Below are 18909 nucleotides of genomic sequence, written 5' to 3'. Positions count from 1 at the left end.
AACGTCAACGTCCTCTGTAAAGATAGAGTTATGGAGGCGTTTTGAAAAGAGAAAACTTAATTTTTATTAGAACATGGTATAAATATAATTATTAGCCTTTGATTGATAACCAGACTTTTTTTGCGGAGACACATTCCTGTTCCCCACTTTTATTGGAGTGAACGACGATATCTACTTTTGGGACTCCATGAATTGACGGTATTCACTGTTCCTGGGGGCCTGGAGAAGAGCAATACATTTCTTTCTGCTTCCGATTCGTTTTTGCGGGAGCCAATCACCAAGTTGGCTTTTCCCCCTGGCGCGCTATTGGCTGGTTTAACACTATGACGACAGGGAAGTGACGGCAAGCAGCCAATTGTGTGTGGAGTCATTTGAACTAGGCCCATTGATCGCGCATCTTGTGCTGAAGAAATTATGGTACTACTATTGAGCTTGTTCTGGCTGTGCTCAACTGGCCCCATTGTTCTCTGGCCTGCATTCACACTAGGCCATCTGGCCATGGCCGTTGGCCGTCGCAACTGTGGCCTGGCCACGGCATCTGTACCGTGGCGGCCCGTACCGTAGCAGCACACCTCTCCCAAGTGGCCAAGTTGGCCTGGCCTGGCCAGACTGGCCACACTCACACTGGCAGATTTGAGCACGGTTAGGTGTGAAAACGGCCATGGCCACGGCCAGATGGCCTAGTGTGAGTGCACCCATAGTACCAATTTATAGTCCACATGAACGACGTCACGTGACCAGACACCCATTTATTGTGCTGCTCATGTAATCCTAAACGAGTCCCTTTTGCGCCTCCCCTTTGCGTCGACTGACTTCGGACCGGGTTCTTATGTTGACTTACTCTGCGTCTTCCGGAACACCCGCGTGCTCATGAACTTCATGAAGCGGTTGGCGTAGAAACCAGGCCGGTGCACCGAGACCGAGTCCTGGGGGGGAGAGAACGAGAGAGACACAGAGAGAGAGAGAGAGAGAGAGAGAGAGAGAGAGAGAGAGAGAGAAAGGGAGAGAGAGAGGACAGTTTAAACCTTGGAGGGTTTTTTTGCGATAATGTGAATGAATGAACAGCCCCGTTCATCATCATGTTCATCAGCAGATGTGTGAGTGTGCTCATGCCAACTTACGCCGTCGTAAACCAGCGCTTTCCACGAGTGCTCCAGCTTCTTGATGAACCTGGGGAGAAGAACCATGTCGTGAAATCGTCTGGAATTGTTCTAACAGCAGTGAAAGCGAGGCCTGATGACATGACGCAGAGTTTGTGACTTGGATCAGAAATGAAGGGCTAAGACAGATCAATCAAGCCTTCTTTTCAGAAATTTTATTTGCGTAGGATAAACCCCTTGAGAGGAATCCTCTCGTTTTCGAGGGGGTCCTAAAAGTACATTACAGGACAAAAAACACTCAACAATTTACAGACATACAACAACAAAGACAGCAGGCATCAACACAAACATAGCAGCCTACTTTGAGTTTATCACTTTAAAGGGGACCTATTATGCTTTTTCGATTTTTATGACCTATAAACGTTGTTATAATGATTGATAGTCATGTTTAACCATACTAAAGTGTCAAATAATGACGTACATGCATTTCAACGTATTCCCTGCTGACAGTCTGGGGTGGCTGTGCAGAGCGCTAAACACTCGGAACAACGTTTGCGATTCACTTGTTCACATTTCCGGGAAATCATCTACGTAGAGGCACTCCTGCCGCGCCCCCATATGCCTGGTCAAATCTGCCCGCGCACGCGCTTCAAGGAAGGTAACCAATCACAACGGAGTTGGGTTGGCAGGAGGGGGGCGAGGGGGCGGAGAAGGACGAAACCGAACGTTGACAGAGAATGCTGAAAGCGCCCAGATGAGAGGAAAAGTTTCCCGAAAATCTACATCGTTTTTTGTGTATGGTTAAACATGACTATCAATCATTATGACAACGTTTATAGGTCATAAAAGTCGAAAAGCATAATAGGTCCCCTTTAAATCTCTTTAACGCCAAGGATTTAAATGCAATCGTTGAGACCTTCGGATGATGTAATTTATACTATTAATGAATGAAAGGCTGGTCTGTTACACATTCATCCCATCCCTCTCTCGTTTCACTCTTAGTATTGATCACAAACATCTGTGACCAGAGAAGACTTGTATAGACCACTGTGAGTTGTGTAATGTTGTTGAAGCAAAATTTAAGCCAGGGTCTTTGTTTTGGCATGTATACCCATCAAATAAGCCCTCCAGATACTTTTTTCATTGAAAATCTAGTATAGAGTTTGCCCGGCGCAATGTTTGGCCTCCATGTTATTGGTAAGGGGCACCGCAAACACTTCCAAATCTGCATTTTTTAACCACCAATATTGATATAAATAGCACCAAACCTCTGCAGTATCTAAGGGTCCCTGTTGTGAAATCAGGCACGACAGGGACCCTTCGCCAAAACAAAGACCCTGGGTTAAATTTTCGTCGGAATTACACTTTAAAAGAAAAAAGACTAGAATGTCCCTTGAAAAAGTGATTTAGTCACTCCATCTACAGGGAAACATCTATAGGTCTTGAGTGAGGCATTTCATCCCGCATCACCCAGGTGAGTGGTTCATAAAATAATCTATATTGTATATCTGTATATTATTCATCTGTATCGTATGATTATTCTCAACGGGATTATACAATACTTTTCTCACTGTTCAGGTACACACATTGGATTTTTTTTTCATCACGTTAACTGAAAATGAGTCTTCCATAATGGTTTCCACAGTGTTCCTGCGGATGTCACAGTCTGTAAGCCGCCGTACCTGTATGACTGCAGAATATCGATTATTCCCAGGAATATAAGCAGCTTTTCGTCTTTGTGCGATTTCGCCGGGATTCCGCCCATCCTAGGAAAAAGGTTAAAAATAGGCTGTGACGGAGATGGAGTCATTGACACCAGCTGCGTGAATGCAGTCAGTCAAGACAAACATGCCAGTCATTGTCTGCTCAGCACCCTGGATCCCGTTGACATTGTGGTGTTGTGCTTTCTCACGTCTCCGATTGTTTATTCTGACAGCTTTTAGAACAATTGCCCTGGTCTGCACGGGCGATTGAAAACAGAAACTGTGTTTGTATGAAGTGTAGCTATGGTTATAGATGGGAGGATTACTGTTAAGGCTGCTTCAGTCGCCCACGTAGGCGAAAGGCACGCACGTGCACCATTGTGTGTGTACGTGTGTGTGCATGCATGCGTGTGAGCGCTTGAATATGTGTGTGTGTGTGTGTGTGCCTGCGTGTGTATACACTAACGTCTGTGTGTGTGTGTGTGTGTGTGTGTGTCTGTGTGTTTCTCTTTCTGTCTGAGTGCGAGTCTGTGCGTGTGTCTGCCGTTCAGCGACTATCTGTTTGTGTCTTTCTGATGTGTGTGTGCGTCCGTGTGTGCGTCTGTGCAGGAGCCCCACTCACGTGTGGTCCGTGGTGAGGGCCTCGGCCGCCTTGCCGTCCCCCTGGATGGACTCCAGGGCGGTGGAGTAGAGCACCCTCTGCACCACAGGCCGCTTGCCGTCCCCGCCCCCCAGGGCAGGCCCCGCCTCCCCGCCCTCCCTCTGCTGCTGGTCCAGCACGTGCACCCCCAGCAGCAGGCTGTAGTCCATGATCTTAAAGCTCTCCAGGACCTGGGAGGGGGGAGCAGGGGGGAGGAGGGAGGAGGAGGGAGGAGGAGGGAGGGGAGAGGAGGAGGGGGGAGGGGAGGAGAAGGGAGGGAGAAGGAGGGAAGGATAGGGAGGGAGAGGAGGAGGAGGGGATGGGGGAGGAGGAGGGGAGGCGGAGGGAGGAGGAAGGAGGGGTGAGGAGAGGAGGTGGAGGGAGGAGAGGGGAGGTGGAGGAGGTAGGGGGGAGGTGGAGAGAAGTAGGGGATAAGGGGATGGGGAGTAGGGAGAGGGGAGTAGATAGTGGAGGGTTGGAGGGGAGGGAGGGAGGAGAAGATGGAGGAGGAATGAAGAAGAGGGAGGTGGAGGAGGTTGGAGAAGAGGAGAGAAGGTAGGAAGAGGAGAGACATGGGGGTTATTAGGATGCATCAGGGGTCGTGCAGTGCTTTGCGTTACTCCTTGACTCCGGTGGGATTTAAGCTCCTCTGCACTCCTGGGATCGGCCCCCATACTCTCCAGGAGTATTTCCATGTTGGCACTGGGATACGTTACGTTTGATCGGTTGCACATTGGGGATAAGAGGTGTTTGGTGTTTTAGAAACGTATGCAAACGAAACCAATGGTGTTTGTTTCGAGTCCTGAGCTGTTTGCCAAGACAGAGCACACTGAGGAGAGTGTTGGCTCTGGTGGCTGGTCGGTGTGTCACATGTGTTTCACCTTTAGCTCACCTGAAGGGCAACGTTACACCACGTGTTGCTTTAGCCAAACAACTTTGGCGCCGCAAAGCCTCAGAGAGACATAGATCTCGGTCTGGAGGAGGACTGAGCAGATCAACAAGGTGGGCCGTCGTCACAGCTAGCCCAGAGTTACGCACTGACCCCACTGAGGACTCTTTCACCCATTTTCCCAGGGTCCCTCTCTGACGCCATGTCTCCTTCACTTAGCGCATGGTCACATGACTATACTAGAGGGAGAAAGGAGGAGGTGGGGGAGGGTGGGGGGGGGGAGGGTGGGGGGGGGCAGCATGCAAGGAATGGGTCCAAGCTGCCACTAGTGGTGGTTGGTTTCTGCAATGGCATTGAGTGTATGCACGTGCGTGTGTGTAGGTGTGTGTGTGTGTGTGTGTGTGTGTGTGTGTGTGTGTGTGTGTGTGTGTGTGTGTGTGTGTGTGTGTGTGTGTGTGTGTGTGTGTGTGTGTGTGTGTGTGTGTGTGTGTGTGTACGTGTGTGTGCGGTCAAACAAAACAAAGTTCCCCTCCTCTGCCACTATACAATGCCATGGTTCTATGTTTTATGTAAACTAATTAAAATTCAACCTAAACCCATTAAATCCTTTGCCAACAATAGTGCTATTGTATGATATTTTCCTGCTGCCACTCACACATACACACACACACACACATGCCGTGTGTGTGAGTGAGTGAGTGAGTGAGTGAGTGAGTGAGTGAGTGAGTGAGTGAGTGAGTGAGTGAGTGAGTGAGTGAGTGAGTGAGTGAGTGAGTGAGAGTGAGAGAGATAGAAAGAGGAAGAGATAGAAAGAGAGAGATAGAAAGAGAGAGAAAGCAAGGGAGAGAGAGAGGCCTTAACCAAACACAATGAACTACTTGATGTGATTGCAATGGCTACATGAGAGCCACATTAATACAAATATTTAATGAAAAATATATTTTGTTCAAATTATTCCTGTTCCATAGAGGCCTACAAATAAAGACTTATTTACAGCGTATTTCGATGTGTTTTAATGTTCCCGGTGACCAACTCAAACACACTGACACACGCACAGGCCAGCAGTGTTTAACACGGCTATATCTCCCTTCTCTCCCGTGCTCGCATTCGCACACACGGATATGATATGCACACACAGAATACACACACGTACGCACGCACACACAGAAAACACGCACGCATACACACACAGGAGAACATGCACACAGTAAACATAATGAGCGACTCAGAGCAACACTCAGGTCTTTGTTCCGGATATCAGATTTTTCCATATCGCTGATTTACATCCCTTCTTCCCAACTCCCCCGCTCCATTCAATCAGCAGCCTCTTCGGACCGCCGCCAGACGCACAGAGAGACAGCCCACAGAGCACCCTCACTATGGGGCCACTATCCAGACGGAGCAGCGACCAGGCACACCCACCCAGCCATCACAACACAAAGGATCCAGCTGCACGCGTCAACCCCACCCAGCCCCACCACGCCAGTGTACTGTGAGGTCCCAGGACGTGACTTGAAGTGAGACCGGAGAATGGCTGTCTTTATGATGGAGTGCCTGAACACTGAAGCCTGACGCTCTGACGCAGACACGGTCTGTCACTGCAGGTGCAAATCCCTTCGTCTCTTCATAAACGTTCACAAGATTGTTTGATACAAGAGTGCATTGGGAACGCTCGCACATACACAAACACACAAACCCCCACACACACTCACAGACACACACACAGATGTGATGCGACTGAAGTGTTTATAATCTAAGCCCGCCAGTACCTGAGACTGAATCCAAACAGAGTCATATGCCTACAGGCATGCCACTTTGATAGCAAAGGCTAATGAGAGCAAAGTCTGTCAGATATAACCTATTTTTATGTCGCCTGGGGGCTTGTTGTTCTAAGGGTTCATGTTTGAGTATCGTTTAAGAGATTTAATTTGAATACACTGTTTCCGTTGTTGGCCGAGTGAAGTGAGGGTGGTAGCTACTAAGTGTGTCAGGGTCGTCCCAAGACCGCAGGGGGTTCAACTGTGACCTTAAAGGGCTACGTATGTTGTTGTTGTTGTTGTTGTTGTTGTTGATGTTGTCTATGCCTGCCCCATGTCCAACTTAATAGGAAAAGACTTCTGCATGCCTCTTTAATTCGATATTTTATCTCATTATGGCTGTTCTTTCCCTTAAATGAAATCCAATAAAGCCATGAAATGTTTAAATGCTTGTCTTTGGGCTGCGCTTCAGTGTAAGTGCTGCGCTACTTGCTTCTTAAACAGGTAGAACGGAACTATCCTTCCCTCCATTACAATCATAACTCCACTCTCCTTGACAGCCAGAACACAGCCTTAGCGCAACAGCCATTCATCCAATCAGAGGAGCTATGCAGCTCTGGAAGAACCATTATCTCCCTCTGTCACTCACCTGAGCGTATTAATAGACCGCTCCTTCGGTGTCAACAGCGGCAGTGTGACGCTAAAGCGAGCACATGACGAGTTAAACGCTAAAGTGATTTGTTAAATTCCCTTCAAGTGACACACATTACCGTAATGCTGCTAATGCTCCTAGAGTCGTTAGGTATTCTGGAACATCTGACCCTCAACGCTTATTGATTGTGATTGATTTTATTGTTGGTCAAGTGTACATTACTCTGTCCTGTCTTTTTTTATAGAACATACATTGATGAACGCGGTAAAGAACATTGTCTATCGTTGTGTTATACTCATAAATATTGTGTATTTCATCACTTATTGTCTGAAGCCCTAGGAGCAGGCCTTTGAATGACTTTGTAGCTGACTAATCAAACTTGAACTTGAGTCCAGTATAGCATGAGAATACCCATCCCTCTTCACAAGGTCTTCTGCGGAAAGAAAACCCCCCGTATCGCCCCCCGCAGAAACTCCTGACTCTCATCCTGTCAACCCCCCCCCCCCCACACACACACACACACTCGGCCTACATCTCCTGTTTGTTGTTCTAGCAAACCTCTCTCTCTCTCACTCTCTCGCTCCTCTCCGGGAGAGAAGGCTTCCAAGGGCTGCTGGCTCATGGAAACAGAGACAGGGGGTGAGAGAAATGAACGAGGACATCGAATTTAGGAGAGAAAGAGTGTGAATGAGAGGGAATGAGAGAGAGAGAGAGAGAGAGAGAGAGAGAGAGAGAGAGAGAGAGAGAGAGAACTTCTGCTTAGGGTGCACTTTGTTTTTTTCCGCTCGGGAGAAAGAGACAGGATGCTATGATGATAACAAACGAGCGAGAGTTTGGAGTCGCTAACAGACGCTAGCACCAAACCATCTGACCTCAATGCAACCCATCCCCTTCACCCAACAACAGGCCTACAGGTATGTAGAGGAGCCAGTGGTGGAACCGCCTCCTCCTTCAACGTCCACCCCTGGACTTTAACCTTCACGCTGTCCGTCCAACTGTTAAGAGAAAACATTGACTCGTGAGGTATGTTCTCATGGAGTTCAGCCAGTTTTGTCAGACTTTTCAGTTTTTTTCCACATGTTCCCTATCCCAAATCCTTCAGCCTTCAAGTTCCCAAGCTCTTTCACAACCTGGTGCTCTAAGTGTTATCATTTATATGCAGTGACGGCTGGTGTCTGCCCAATAGGCTAGAGCCTTTAAATTGCTTGGGAGAAAAGTTGCTGGCCAAGCAAAAAATTAATCTTCAAAATATGAATAAACTTCTGATGATGTCACCTTCCGATTGAGCGCGAGCACAGGCTCTCTCACTTCAAACTTTTGAACTTTAAAGGAAGCTGATGCTTGCCTTTACGGGCACACTTGAGGAAACGCAACTATTGGGAAGCATTGAGAAAAGTCTAAATGCGGTGATGGTAAGATGGTGAAATGCTAGAAGTGAGTGGAGCAAAGTAGAGAAGCTTGTGCGTCATAAAACATGTAGGCAGTGTTAAAGCGCTGTGTTCTGCAACCACAGTTCCTCTTCCCCCCCCCCCATGGTGAGGCAGAGTGTCCGCTGCAGAGAAGGATAGCCTGGAAAACAACTGCGAGGAGTTTTGCTTGCAAGATACTAACACAGAAAAGTCACAAAATGAGAATCATATAACCAGAACATCAGAATCAAGGGCAAGAGAGGAACATAATCAAGAAAGGAGATTTGCTGATGTAACAGAGCACTATGAACATAGGGATCTAGGGATGGGTCCACACACATGGGTCTACGACAACTAAAGTCGCCGACAAACAGATTGTCGTTTTAGGATTTTTTGATCATATTCAGCCACCTAATGAAAACACCACTGGAACATATGACAAGCGCGGGCCTGCTGACTGTTCAGAGAGCAGCTCTGGTCGTAAACAGTGAGGTCACAACTTTCCTACCACCAGTGATGGAGTCTGCTAATATCTGATAGGTTGGCATGGCTCTGAAGGAACATAGTTTTCCTTCCTGGTCTCTCTCAGCCTTGACTTTGCTCTCTGACATTTGGAGCCACACATACACACATACAACACATGCACACATACAGACATGCATACAGACGCACAATCACAAATGCACACACACGCACACTCACACACATGCACACACACAAAAACCGACACACAAACGCACGCACACGCATACATACCCTCACACACGCACGCACATACAAAAACAAACAGAGACACACACACATGCATGCGCACGCGCAAACACACATGCGCACACACACACGCGATACACACGCACGCACACAAGCACACACACACACACGCACACACACACACACACTGAATGCCGACAGTGATTTGTGTGAGTGTGTGTATGTGTGAGTGTAGCTGTCTTATGGTCTAATTTCTGTCACGCGGAACGTACTGTATATATGAACCACATGCACATCCCTGATCTACACTAACCATCTCAAGTCTGGTGTCTGGCTACTTTGTGGGACATTGGGCCAGACTGACTCTCTTGAACATGGGCTTTGTGGGTAAACAAAACACCCAAACAGCATCATCCTGTCATCCCTTCTGTCTCACCCCGGTTGGTATGCAAACATCCTCCTGCACACAGGAATGTGGGAGGAATGCAACCGCAGAGAAAGCATGGCAACCGAATCATACACAAACAGATGACTACTTCTCCAATCCTCTCTCGGTCTGCCAACGTTTCACGTTACCATCACGTGTCTCGCACGCACGCACGCACGCACGCACGCACGCACGCACGCACGCACGCACGCACGCAGACAGACAGACAGACAGACAGACAGACAGACAGACAGACAGACAGACAGACAGACAGACAGACAGACGTGCGCATACGCACATACATACATACGCACACATACAGACACACATACACACGCAGGTTACACGTCGGCCTGTTTGTGTGTCCTTCATCACCGCTCGCATACACCAAGGAAAGTCTCTTCTCGCTATCGGAGAAACCTTCCTCCTTCTACTCGAGTTACCGAGAACTGTCTGCTTGTCTCGTGGAAGTAACTAAATCAATTGCGGTTTTGAGGTCTAACTTTAGAACTTGTTCGGACCAATTTTCTCTGTTTCTGTCTGTCTCTCTGTCCCTCTGTCTACCAGCTCATGGCGTAATGACACAGTGGTGTGTTTTATGAGCTGTCATGGCTGTCAAATACTGGAACACGGCAGCAGCAGCCGCACAGAGAGTCGTTAAAAGGAACACACCGAGCAGAGACAGGCTCTGTCTGGAGACTCGGGGACGGTGTCCACCATAGAGACAGAAAAAAGGACAGAGGTTAACCCTTGGTGGTTAAAACTCTTCCTCAAACTCATGGAGCATGCTGGCTGTTCTAACCAAAGTGCGTAATGGCCCTCACGAACAGGGAGAGAGAATTGGCTTTCACGTGATGGGTAAACACTGTTGTGTGACCGGGAGGCCTGAGGTTGGTCCTTTCCCATGGGTGGAGTTGCATCTTTTTTTAACCATGGTGTATTCCCACCCCCCCCCCCCCCCCCATGCCAAACACAACCCCTCGCCTCCCAGATGTCCTGGCACAGGCGGTGACCCCGGTGAATGATGCCCAGGCCGTCCCGTCATCAGAGGGGACCAAGGCCTGGGAACGTCCAGGGCCGGGCCTGAGAACCAACTGGGACCATGATGGGGCCACTGCGTTCATATGTGGTCTCAAGAATAAAGAGATAATATCAACTAAACTAATAACATCCTGGTCGAGAGATGACGAGACGTCTCATAACAGACTAATCAATATCTCATAATCAATGCATGACCTTGATCCTTCCCTGCTTTCAATCAGTCTCCGCCTGAGTGGAAGATAGAGAGAAATAAATACAGGGGGAGGTTGGAGCTGAAAGCTACCTGGTGACAGGCAGTGACACTTCTTGAAACAACAAAGGTTGTTTCAAGAATAAAAAGAAATAACAACAACTCTATTCTTCCTTCCTGGTCTAGAGATGACGAGACGTCTTATGACAGACTATTCAATGAATGACCTTGATCCTTCCCTGCTTTCACTCAGTCTCCGCCTGAGTGGAAGATAGAGAGAAATAAATACAGGGGGAGGTTGGAGTGGAAAGCTACCTGGGGACAGGCAGTGACACTTCTTGAAACAACCTTTGTTGTATCAAGAATAAAAAGAAATAACAACAACTCTTCCTCCTTCCTGGTCTAGAGATGACGAGACGTCTTATAACAGACTATTGAATGAATGACCTTGATCCTTCTCTGCTTTCACTCAGTCTCCGCCTGAGTGGAAGATAGAGAGAAATAAATACAGGGGGAGGTGGGGGGGGGGAGGATTGGAAAAATACCGGGCGACAGGGAGTGAGCCTCTCAACGTTTGGTGAGCGTTTAACCATGACCTTCGAAGGACGCCCGGTGAAGTCCACTCCACTCCTCTCCCTCTTGACAGGCCAGAGGGAGAGGAGTGGATCGAGAGGGGGGGGGGGGGGGGGGGGGGGGGGGGGCTTTGAGTGCCTTACCCGGCAATCCCTTTGGAGGGTCTTCATGAGGTTGTTGTAGGTCTCTGTGTCAAAGTACAGGCCGTCTAGCATGTCCTGGAAGTCCAGGTCCTTGTAGGTGGGATTGGCCTTCTCCCGCTCCTTCCTGGAGGCCCGCCTCTTGTAGGTGGAGCCCTTGAGGTCGTACATGTAGTTCATGTGCACCGAGCGAGGCAGCACGTTGTTCATCACCACCAGGCGGATGTTGATGCCGCCCGACTGGATGCAGTACAGGCCGTAGAACTTGGGCAGCAGCGTGCGCGGGTTCTGGTTCAGGTTCTGCGAGGGCGAAGGAGGAGAGGAAGGCGTGGGAAAGCAGGATGGACGCGGTGAGAGTGGGATACAAGCCTAACCGTCATGCTCCGCGATCACAGGTCTAGAGAGTTCAACTCTGACTGACCCCGGAGGGGGGTTTGAGTTGACCGTCTGGATTTGCTCATGAACTACTGAACCCTGAAGTAGTGAGAGAACTATTGAATCAAAAAAAGTTCCTCTTATTAAAATGACTCTCTCTAGAGAGTGAGAGTCCAGTAAAGTGGAAGTCTCAGGTTTTAGTTCCAAACCTGCAACTAGGGCACCCGTCACCCTGTATGAGTGTGATAAAAGAAAAAAAAACCTGTGTAGCTTGTCAACATGCCAGCTGGCACCTCGTTCGGCCCAGCCATCTCTCCCCCCCAGACTCACCATGTAGTAACCGGGCAGCAGTCTCTGCAGGAACTTGGCCTCCTTGTGTTGGACCGTTTTGATGATGAACTCGTCGTCGCTGGTCAGGTAGAAGAGCGAGCCGCTGGCCCCCGGGTTTGAGAGCTCGATTAGAGGCTCGTTCACCAGAGAGTACTGCGGAAAGGAGTCCCCAATATGGATGAGACGACTGAGGACTTCACACTCACCACAAGCAAACAAAGGGGGATTTAAACCAGCTGTCCGCAGGCACAGGCTTGCGCAAAGTTGGCAAAACAACGTGAAAGCGATTCCAAATAAACAGTATGTCCTGTGAGCCGTTTAAAACGAAATGTTTATTTACGTTTGCTTTCATACTGGTAAAAAAATAAAAAAGGAATATGTTGTTCTGGGTGGTCCGGTACAATTATATGTTTTTTTTCTGTGTGTTTGTGTGTGTGTGTGTATGAGTGTGTATGCCTGTGTCAGTGTGTTCTCTCTACATTAAGAATTAGTATGCCGTGGTGTCTCCCTAAATTAATGTATAATCAGCTCAAGATCTGAAATCTCGCATGCATCCTCCAGGCCCATTCGTCCTCGTCCCCCTGCCTGCTCCGTCCTCTCTCCCCGTCTGGAACTTCATTTGTCATCCCGGCCCAATCTAAACGTCAGCTAGTGGGCTTTTCTGAAGTCCTTTGGAGGTGCATGAATAAATGATAACGCCGAAACAAGATTCAACTCAATCAGCTTGTTGTGACAAAAAGCCAAGTGATACGTACATAGCTGCTATTGCTCAGTATATAAATATACACCACACACACATGCACACACAAACCCACGCACACGCAGAACACACACACACACACACACACACACCCACACAAACAAGATGACCCTGTGAGCAAAAACGGTTATTTTGACAATGCTCTTCTTTGCCCACTATCCACTATTCCTCCATCCTCCCATCCTGTCCCTTAATCTATCCCAACTCTCTCTGCGTCAGAGCCGACGCAGTGCATGTAAAGACGAGCCTTACCAGGTAGTCATCCGGCTTGATGCCAAACAGGTCCCTGAAGTAGCGGAAAGCCAGAGGCGCGTAGGTTTTGAAGCGGAAGTCAGGGTAGTGGTGGGCCGGTGTGAGGTTGCTGCCCTCACTAGGGTTTCAGACACCGGGGGGGGACGGGGGGGGGGGGGGACGACACAAGCAACACGGTTGGAGACGTTAGATGAGACATTCCCATTCCTAGCCCCAAGGTCAAATGAAGGGCCGTGATGACAACACAGGAGCTGGCATTGACTTTGTATTCGTGGCGGTTGAAACGCAAGACGCGGCCGCCATTCTCTCTCAGCCAGGCTCAAAGGGTCCTAATCGTCCAATCGTCATACTCCATTCACTGCTGTTGAGCGTCTCAGTGTGTGTGTGTGTGTGTGTGTGTGTGTGTGTGTGTGTGTGTGTGTGTGTGAAAGCGCCTTAAGTTATCTCTATCCAGGGCGGGGGGATAAAGGCGCGCTGCTGTTGGTGACAACCCGGCCCTGTATACAGCGAGGCCCCTGGAGACGGCAGAGCGCTCTCATTACGGCCTCTGAACAATACCCAACAGGAACACATGAGCCCAGAGCTCCCGGGGCGGACCGGAGCGACCGGCCACGGGAAGAAAAGGAAGAAAAAATGAGCAGAACTTCGAAATGTAACAATCCGATATCCGCAGAGGCTTGACATTCCCAGACAGGCCCTGCTCTGGAGCACCGAGTCGCCCTGTGTTCTCTCCCCCAGCAGCACACCGACTGTGTGCTCCTGTAAGGCGCACCACACTGTGGTCATTTTAGGTTGCGTGAGTCATGCTTTGAGGGCGCTGGTGATGTAACATCACATTTCAACCAAATCCTTTTTTTTGGGCCTGTAAACCTACGGGAAAATGGATTATTAGGGCTTTATTTGTTTCTAGGCCACAGCGAAGGTAGCTTACACTCTTGAGGTGCGGAATGTTGTGTCCCGGACTAAAGAGGTATTGTCGTATTGCGCTAGTATTGTGTTCTGTAATGGGATACCGGTAATAGTCTGTCTCGGATGTGTAACACTATGCCTGTGATTACACTACTGGGATCGGACGGTTTAGCTTGGCAGAGGACGACGTGTTTGATTATCACAGACAGACAAACCTTATGTTTCATCCGCCCTGTGCAATCATCATACAATTACGTGGTCACAGACAGAGAGTCATGTCGTCTGAACAAATGTATGGGTGTGTGTTTTGTAACATAGGATTATGTATTTATGCACAGCATTGATTATTGTTGTCAGTGACAGAAATACATCAGCCTGTCTTTTGGGTTATTGCAGGGTAACTCGCTGGAATAGTAAATCCTTGAAACAGAGGACATAATTCAAATTAACTTTGCATATTCATAAGTGAATTAGTTCATCTCAACACCAAGCACTTCTGCTCCTGTCCCCCCCCCCCCCCCCCCCCTTCCTCGTTTGGTAGATTCCTGTCATCTGTGCTGATTAATGATGATGTCCACCTGTGCCCAGATGGGTTCCATCCCCCGGTTTCGGTCTCCTTGTCGTCTGTTTTTTTGTGATCTGTGTTATCTATTCTTAGTAATGTGTTGTTACCCATTTTGAGCCTTGTTTGCTCCGTCCTGACACTATACTAGACGTCACAATAAAATGTTGATTTATGTTTTGATGGTCGTTAAAGTATTGACGGGTGTTAAATTGAACACGCCATTGGTTTGTGTTGTGTGAAAAGTCTAGGGGTAAGAAAGTCAAACGTGGAGGAGTTTGGAGGCCTTAAAAGACGCATGAGAGGACTTAAATCATAGCACATCTAACTTATACTTAAAAGTATTTCTTATTAGAAAAACCTGGGGAACAAATACCTAGGAATGTAATTACAACTGCCCGGTTGTGAGTGGATTCAGCGCAGTGACTGAAATACAAGGTTGTTGCAGACATTATGACGGGGAGGGAAGACATATGATTGGTTAAATGGCAACCCTCTTCACAGCCACATGCGTCACGACCAAAATAAAATTGGCATACGTTGTGGAGTAGGAATAGTACGACTGTGCAGGCTTTTGCCCCTTTTATATGTATTTCTGCAGCAGACTGTGACCCGTGGCAGCTTAAAGACAGCCCGCTGCCTCCTACACCTAATCGGTCTCTGAAAGGCAGCTCTGTGATTCACTGCCTCTGGACGTCCAACATCCTTGAGTTTATGTAACGCTTTCTTTTTAATATGCCGATAATGATCAGTACACTACAAAAGAACGTATGAAACCAGCGAATTGGTTCACGATTGGATGTAATAAGAGATACACACATGCATGCAATATATCCAAAACATATTCAAATCAAGAACAATGTCGATGTACTTTCGATGTATATTCCGAAGAAAAGAAGCGTGGGCCGTTCCCCAAAAAGTGCAGACCTTGGAAGAAAGACGCTCTCCACCACATAGAAGTCTTGCATGAGGACATCTCTGTCGGGCTTGGAGGTCAGGTTGCCCACGGTGTAGCCAATGCCCAGCTGAATGGCCCCTTTCAGCGCTGACGACGTGGTCTGGAGGAAAGAGAGTGCGAGCAGAAAGGAAAACACTATTCACACCGTGTTTATGGACTTTTTATCCACTAGGGCTACGACCTTTACATAAATAGATCTAAGCTAAGGACCCGGACAGGGGGAAGTGATTGCAACATGAGTGTACGAAGAGTGTGAACGCTCCAATCTTATGGGGGTTTGGGTGGATCCAGCAGTAGATGCTACTCCTTACAGTTGGGAATTATGCTGTTTCTGGGAAATGCTGCTTTAATTTAAATGAAAACAGGATTTCGGTAGAAAAACACATCTGGCCGACTGGTTCCGGGCAGCCCTGGAGCCTCAATCTCAGGGCATTTCCTCAGGCCTCCTATGACGCATGAGTCACAATCTTTAAGTCAACATTTGAGCACTTTTCTCTCAGGTTACATGCAGAGACAAATTTCATGCTAGTTCTGGGAGTCTAACAAGAGACAAATTAAATCATGCTAAGAACAGTTTTACTCTTGTTCGATTTTTTGTTCCCGTTTTTTCACACACCTTCTTGTAGGTTTTCTCTCTGCTCGTGTTGGAAAACCCTCCCATCCCATTTTCCACGGTGGTCGACATCTGGTGGCACAAAGAGGTGACGAAACGAGATCCGAGCCGACCGTGACAAGGTGAAGAGGAAGGGGATGAAGAGCGTTAGTGAACCTGTGTTTTCACAACAGTGACGCAACACTTTCAGTAGGCCTTCTGCCTCATCAACACCACCAGACAAATATGTTCCTCATAACTGCGTTGTGAGAACGTTCTAGAAAGACTTCGGTCTCATAGTCTATCATTAACTTGCTTTTGTAATGATCACCACAATACTCACGCAACAAAAAACAGGGAACAGTTACCAAACACGTCATTCCTTAAACCTTAAAAAGTGTTTAGTGTTTTGTTATGTAGGACACAGTTTTAGCATATAAGAGAAGTGGGTTATTCAAATCGTTGGTAAACCGAGTGGGTAAACTTACCGTGCTTAATGGCAAGCTTGGGGGGAGGAACCGAGATCAAGGCCACATAGTCTGGTCATCTGTCTGAGAGAACGGATCTGCAGGTAAGAAAAGGTAAAAAAAAAAAACATCCAGAGCCACTTAACATCCACAGAAAGGTTGTGCTATTGCGTTGAATAACGAGTAAAGGCTTTTTTTTGAGGAGTAATATTCTACCGTGTTTATTGAAGCCAACTTGGCAGCCGTAGCCCCCACAAGACCGCTGATTTCAAGTTTCTACGGTTCGTTTCGGTCTGACAGCAAAAGGCAATTTAGTCTGCTGGAAACTCCAAGATAATAATTAGGCCATTGGTAAAAGACTTTCAAAACAATGGAATGGGATGTGCCGCAAACCCAGAGACAAAAAGACAGAGAGATAGACAGAGAGAGAGAGAGAGAGAGAGAGAGAGAGAGAGAGAGAGAGAGAGAGAGAGAGAGAGAGAGAGAGAGAGAGAGAGAGAGAGAGAGAGAGAGAGAGAGAGAGAGAGAGAGAGAGAGAGAGAGAGAGAGAGAGAGAGAGAGAGAGAGAGAGAGAGATGCATTGAGTGAATGCATATGGTATTTGTGAGTATGTGTCCCATGACCTCACCTAGTATAACAGTGTGTGTGTGAGTACGAGCATGCATGCTCGTATACTGTGTGTGTGTCTAATGACTGCGGTGTCACAGTCCTCTCAGCCTTCAGGCCAAAACGGCAGATTCTGAGCTGGAAAACACACAAACCAGGTCTTTGTTAAGCCCAAAATACATCAGCAGGTTTTACCTCACCTCCGCCTGGGGCGATCAGTGTTCTATACCCTCCTAGATATAGAACAACCCTCCTGTCTCTTTGCTTCTCCTTATTCTCCTTCTCTCTCTCAATCTCTCTGTCTGCAAAGTAGATGGATAGGCTGTAATATCGTGTCAAGAGATGTATGACACAGGGACCCGACATGACTACGACAGGACTGTGGCATGCACGGGTAAGAGTGAAGAGGAATCAAAAGTGACTAGGCCCGGGGGGGACGGCGGAAAGGGGGGAAATGACATAAGAATGACTCAGAACTGATGTATCATACATTCTAAGAGAGGCAGAGGACCTGCGTCAGTTTCTTGCTAGCCTGCAGTAGCCTCACCACCTGCATATAAATTCACCTGCAAACTCCCAAATCCATGACAACCCCCCCACCGCACACACACACACACACACACACACACACACACACACACACACACTCCAGCTAGCTCACATGCAGCTCCCTTAACAGCCAATCATGAGTCCTCCACGAACGGAACACCAGATCCATCGCCAAAGCTAGATGATGACATGTACAGCTGAACGTGAAGCATCCCATTGACTACACAGAGAGGTCCGTTCAGGAACTCCAGTACAGGCACCTCAACCTTGTAGAACTGCTTGGGAAAAGCAGAAGTTGGACCCTATGAACCCATAGAGTTCGTATTGGCCAATATGCACTTTGGCTTTAAAGTAGCATGTAGAACAGCATAGCAGTGACATGGTTAAAATCCCTGAATCAAATCCGTAATGGGCCATGAGTACTGTACATATACAGCCTGCGCTAAAACCACTTCAGTGAAACGTTGCAAGTAAATGCATTACTCAGTCCGATTAAAATATCACAGCAGACACAGCACTCACGTCCAGACCAACCTTATCTGTGTACACCAGTTGCTATAAACACACAGGCACCAGCGGTACAGTGGACATGTTCCTGGATGGTCATGACCGACTGCCGAAACCACTTATAAGGGGCTACATGGGACACGTGCATACATGTGCTACTCCCAAGAGGACCAATTGGTTCACAGCGGCGACGGTGACATTTGTGGCGACTTTCTGCTGCAAATGTGCAGCGGAAATGTGCACATTTTGCTAGCTAGGTTGGCTATACTGTAGCTAAAACGTAAACAATCCAAAACTGTATGGTTTGCTCACTAGGGCTCGGTGGTTTGGAGTTCCCACTTTCACACTCATTTGCACACGATGGCGTGGTTCAGTCAGTCGGCTAGCACTCTAAATAGGTGTGAACATATGTGACTATTGTGACGCAGGGCTGGTTAAGGCCTGTCTCTCTCTTGTCTCTCTGTGTGTCTCTCTGTGTCTCTCAGTGTTTCTCCCCTGACCCCATAACCCAGCCAGCATGGGTCCCACCACTGCCCTTCCAGAAGAGTCCATGGGAGGCCCGCAGCTGTGGGACTGTCACAAAGAGGGAGGCTGGCTGGACAGGGTGGTCAGATGGTCAGAGCCATTTGTATTTTTATAATGGTGTTACTGGTAGCTCTCTGGCGTGACAATGTGCCTTATTTAGACAGCGATTGTACTTGTATTGTGTTGGTCTGATACAGTGGACTGAGTCCAAGTGGGTAAAATGGTAACTCATTATTGATAATTAATTGATGACTAATTATTAAGCCATCGTAAAGCACTTCAAAC

At 48.0% G+C, this 18909-nt stretch overlaps 1 protein-coding gene across 3 annotated transcripts in view; it reads right to left on the bottom strand.

The window, feature by feature from the left end:
- Positions 1-18909, bottom strand: part of pip5k1bb (phosphatidylinositol-4-phosphate 5-kinase, type I, beta b) — a 31217-nt gene that overhangs the window by 5611 nt on the left and 6697 nt on the right. For 2 of the 3 annotated variants that reach the window (XR_009526265.1, XM_060054226.1), the window contains exons 2-11: positions 16459-16535; positions 15995-16063; positions 15348-15478; positions 12950-13067; positions 11938-12090; positions 11236-11532; positions 3426-3634; positions 2783-2866; positions 1122-1170; positions 842-926 (exon numbers count right to left, since the gene is read on the bottom strand). Coding sequence is in view for 2 of the 3 variants with exons in the window: in XM_060054226.1 (XP_059910209.1) it covers positions 842-926; positions 1122-1170; positions 2783-2866; positions 3426-3634; positions 11236-11532; positions 11938-12090; positions 12950-13067; positions 15348-15478; positions 15995-16063 (1195 nt within the window). In the remaining variant the exon portion in view is untranslated. Of the gene's footprint in view, positions 1-841; positions 927-1121; positions 1171-2782; positions 2867-3425; positions 3635-11235; positions 11533-11937; positions 12091-12949; positions 13068-15347; positions 15479-15994; positions 16064-16458; positions 16536-16653; positions 17011-18909 lie in introns of those variants that run through there. The other variant, XM_060054227.1, reaches the window with a different exon arrangement.

Source organism: Gadus macrocephalus, chromosome 6, assembly GCF_031168955.1.
Source record: "Gadus macrocephalus chromosome 6, ASM3116895v1".
Taxonomy (NCBI): domain Eukaryota; kingdom Metazoa; phylum Chordata; class Actinopteri; order Gadiformes; family Gadidae; genus Gadus; species Gadus macrocephalus.
This window is presented reverse-complemented; position numbering and strand designations above follow the sequence as displayed.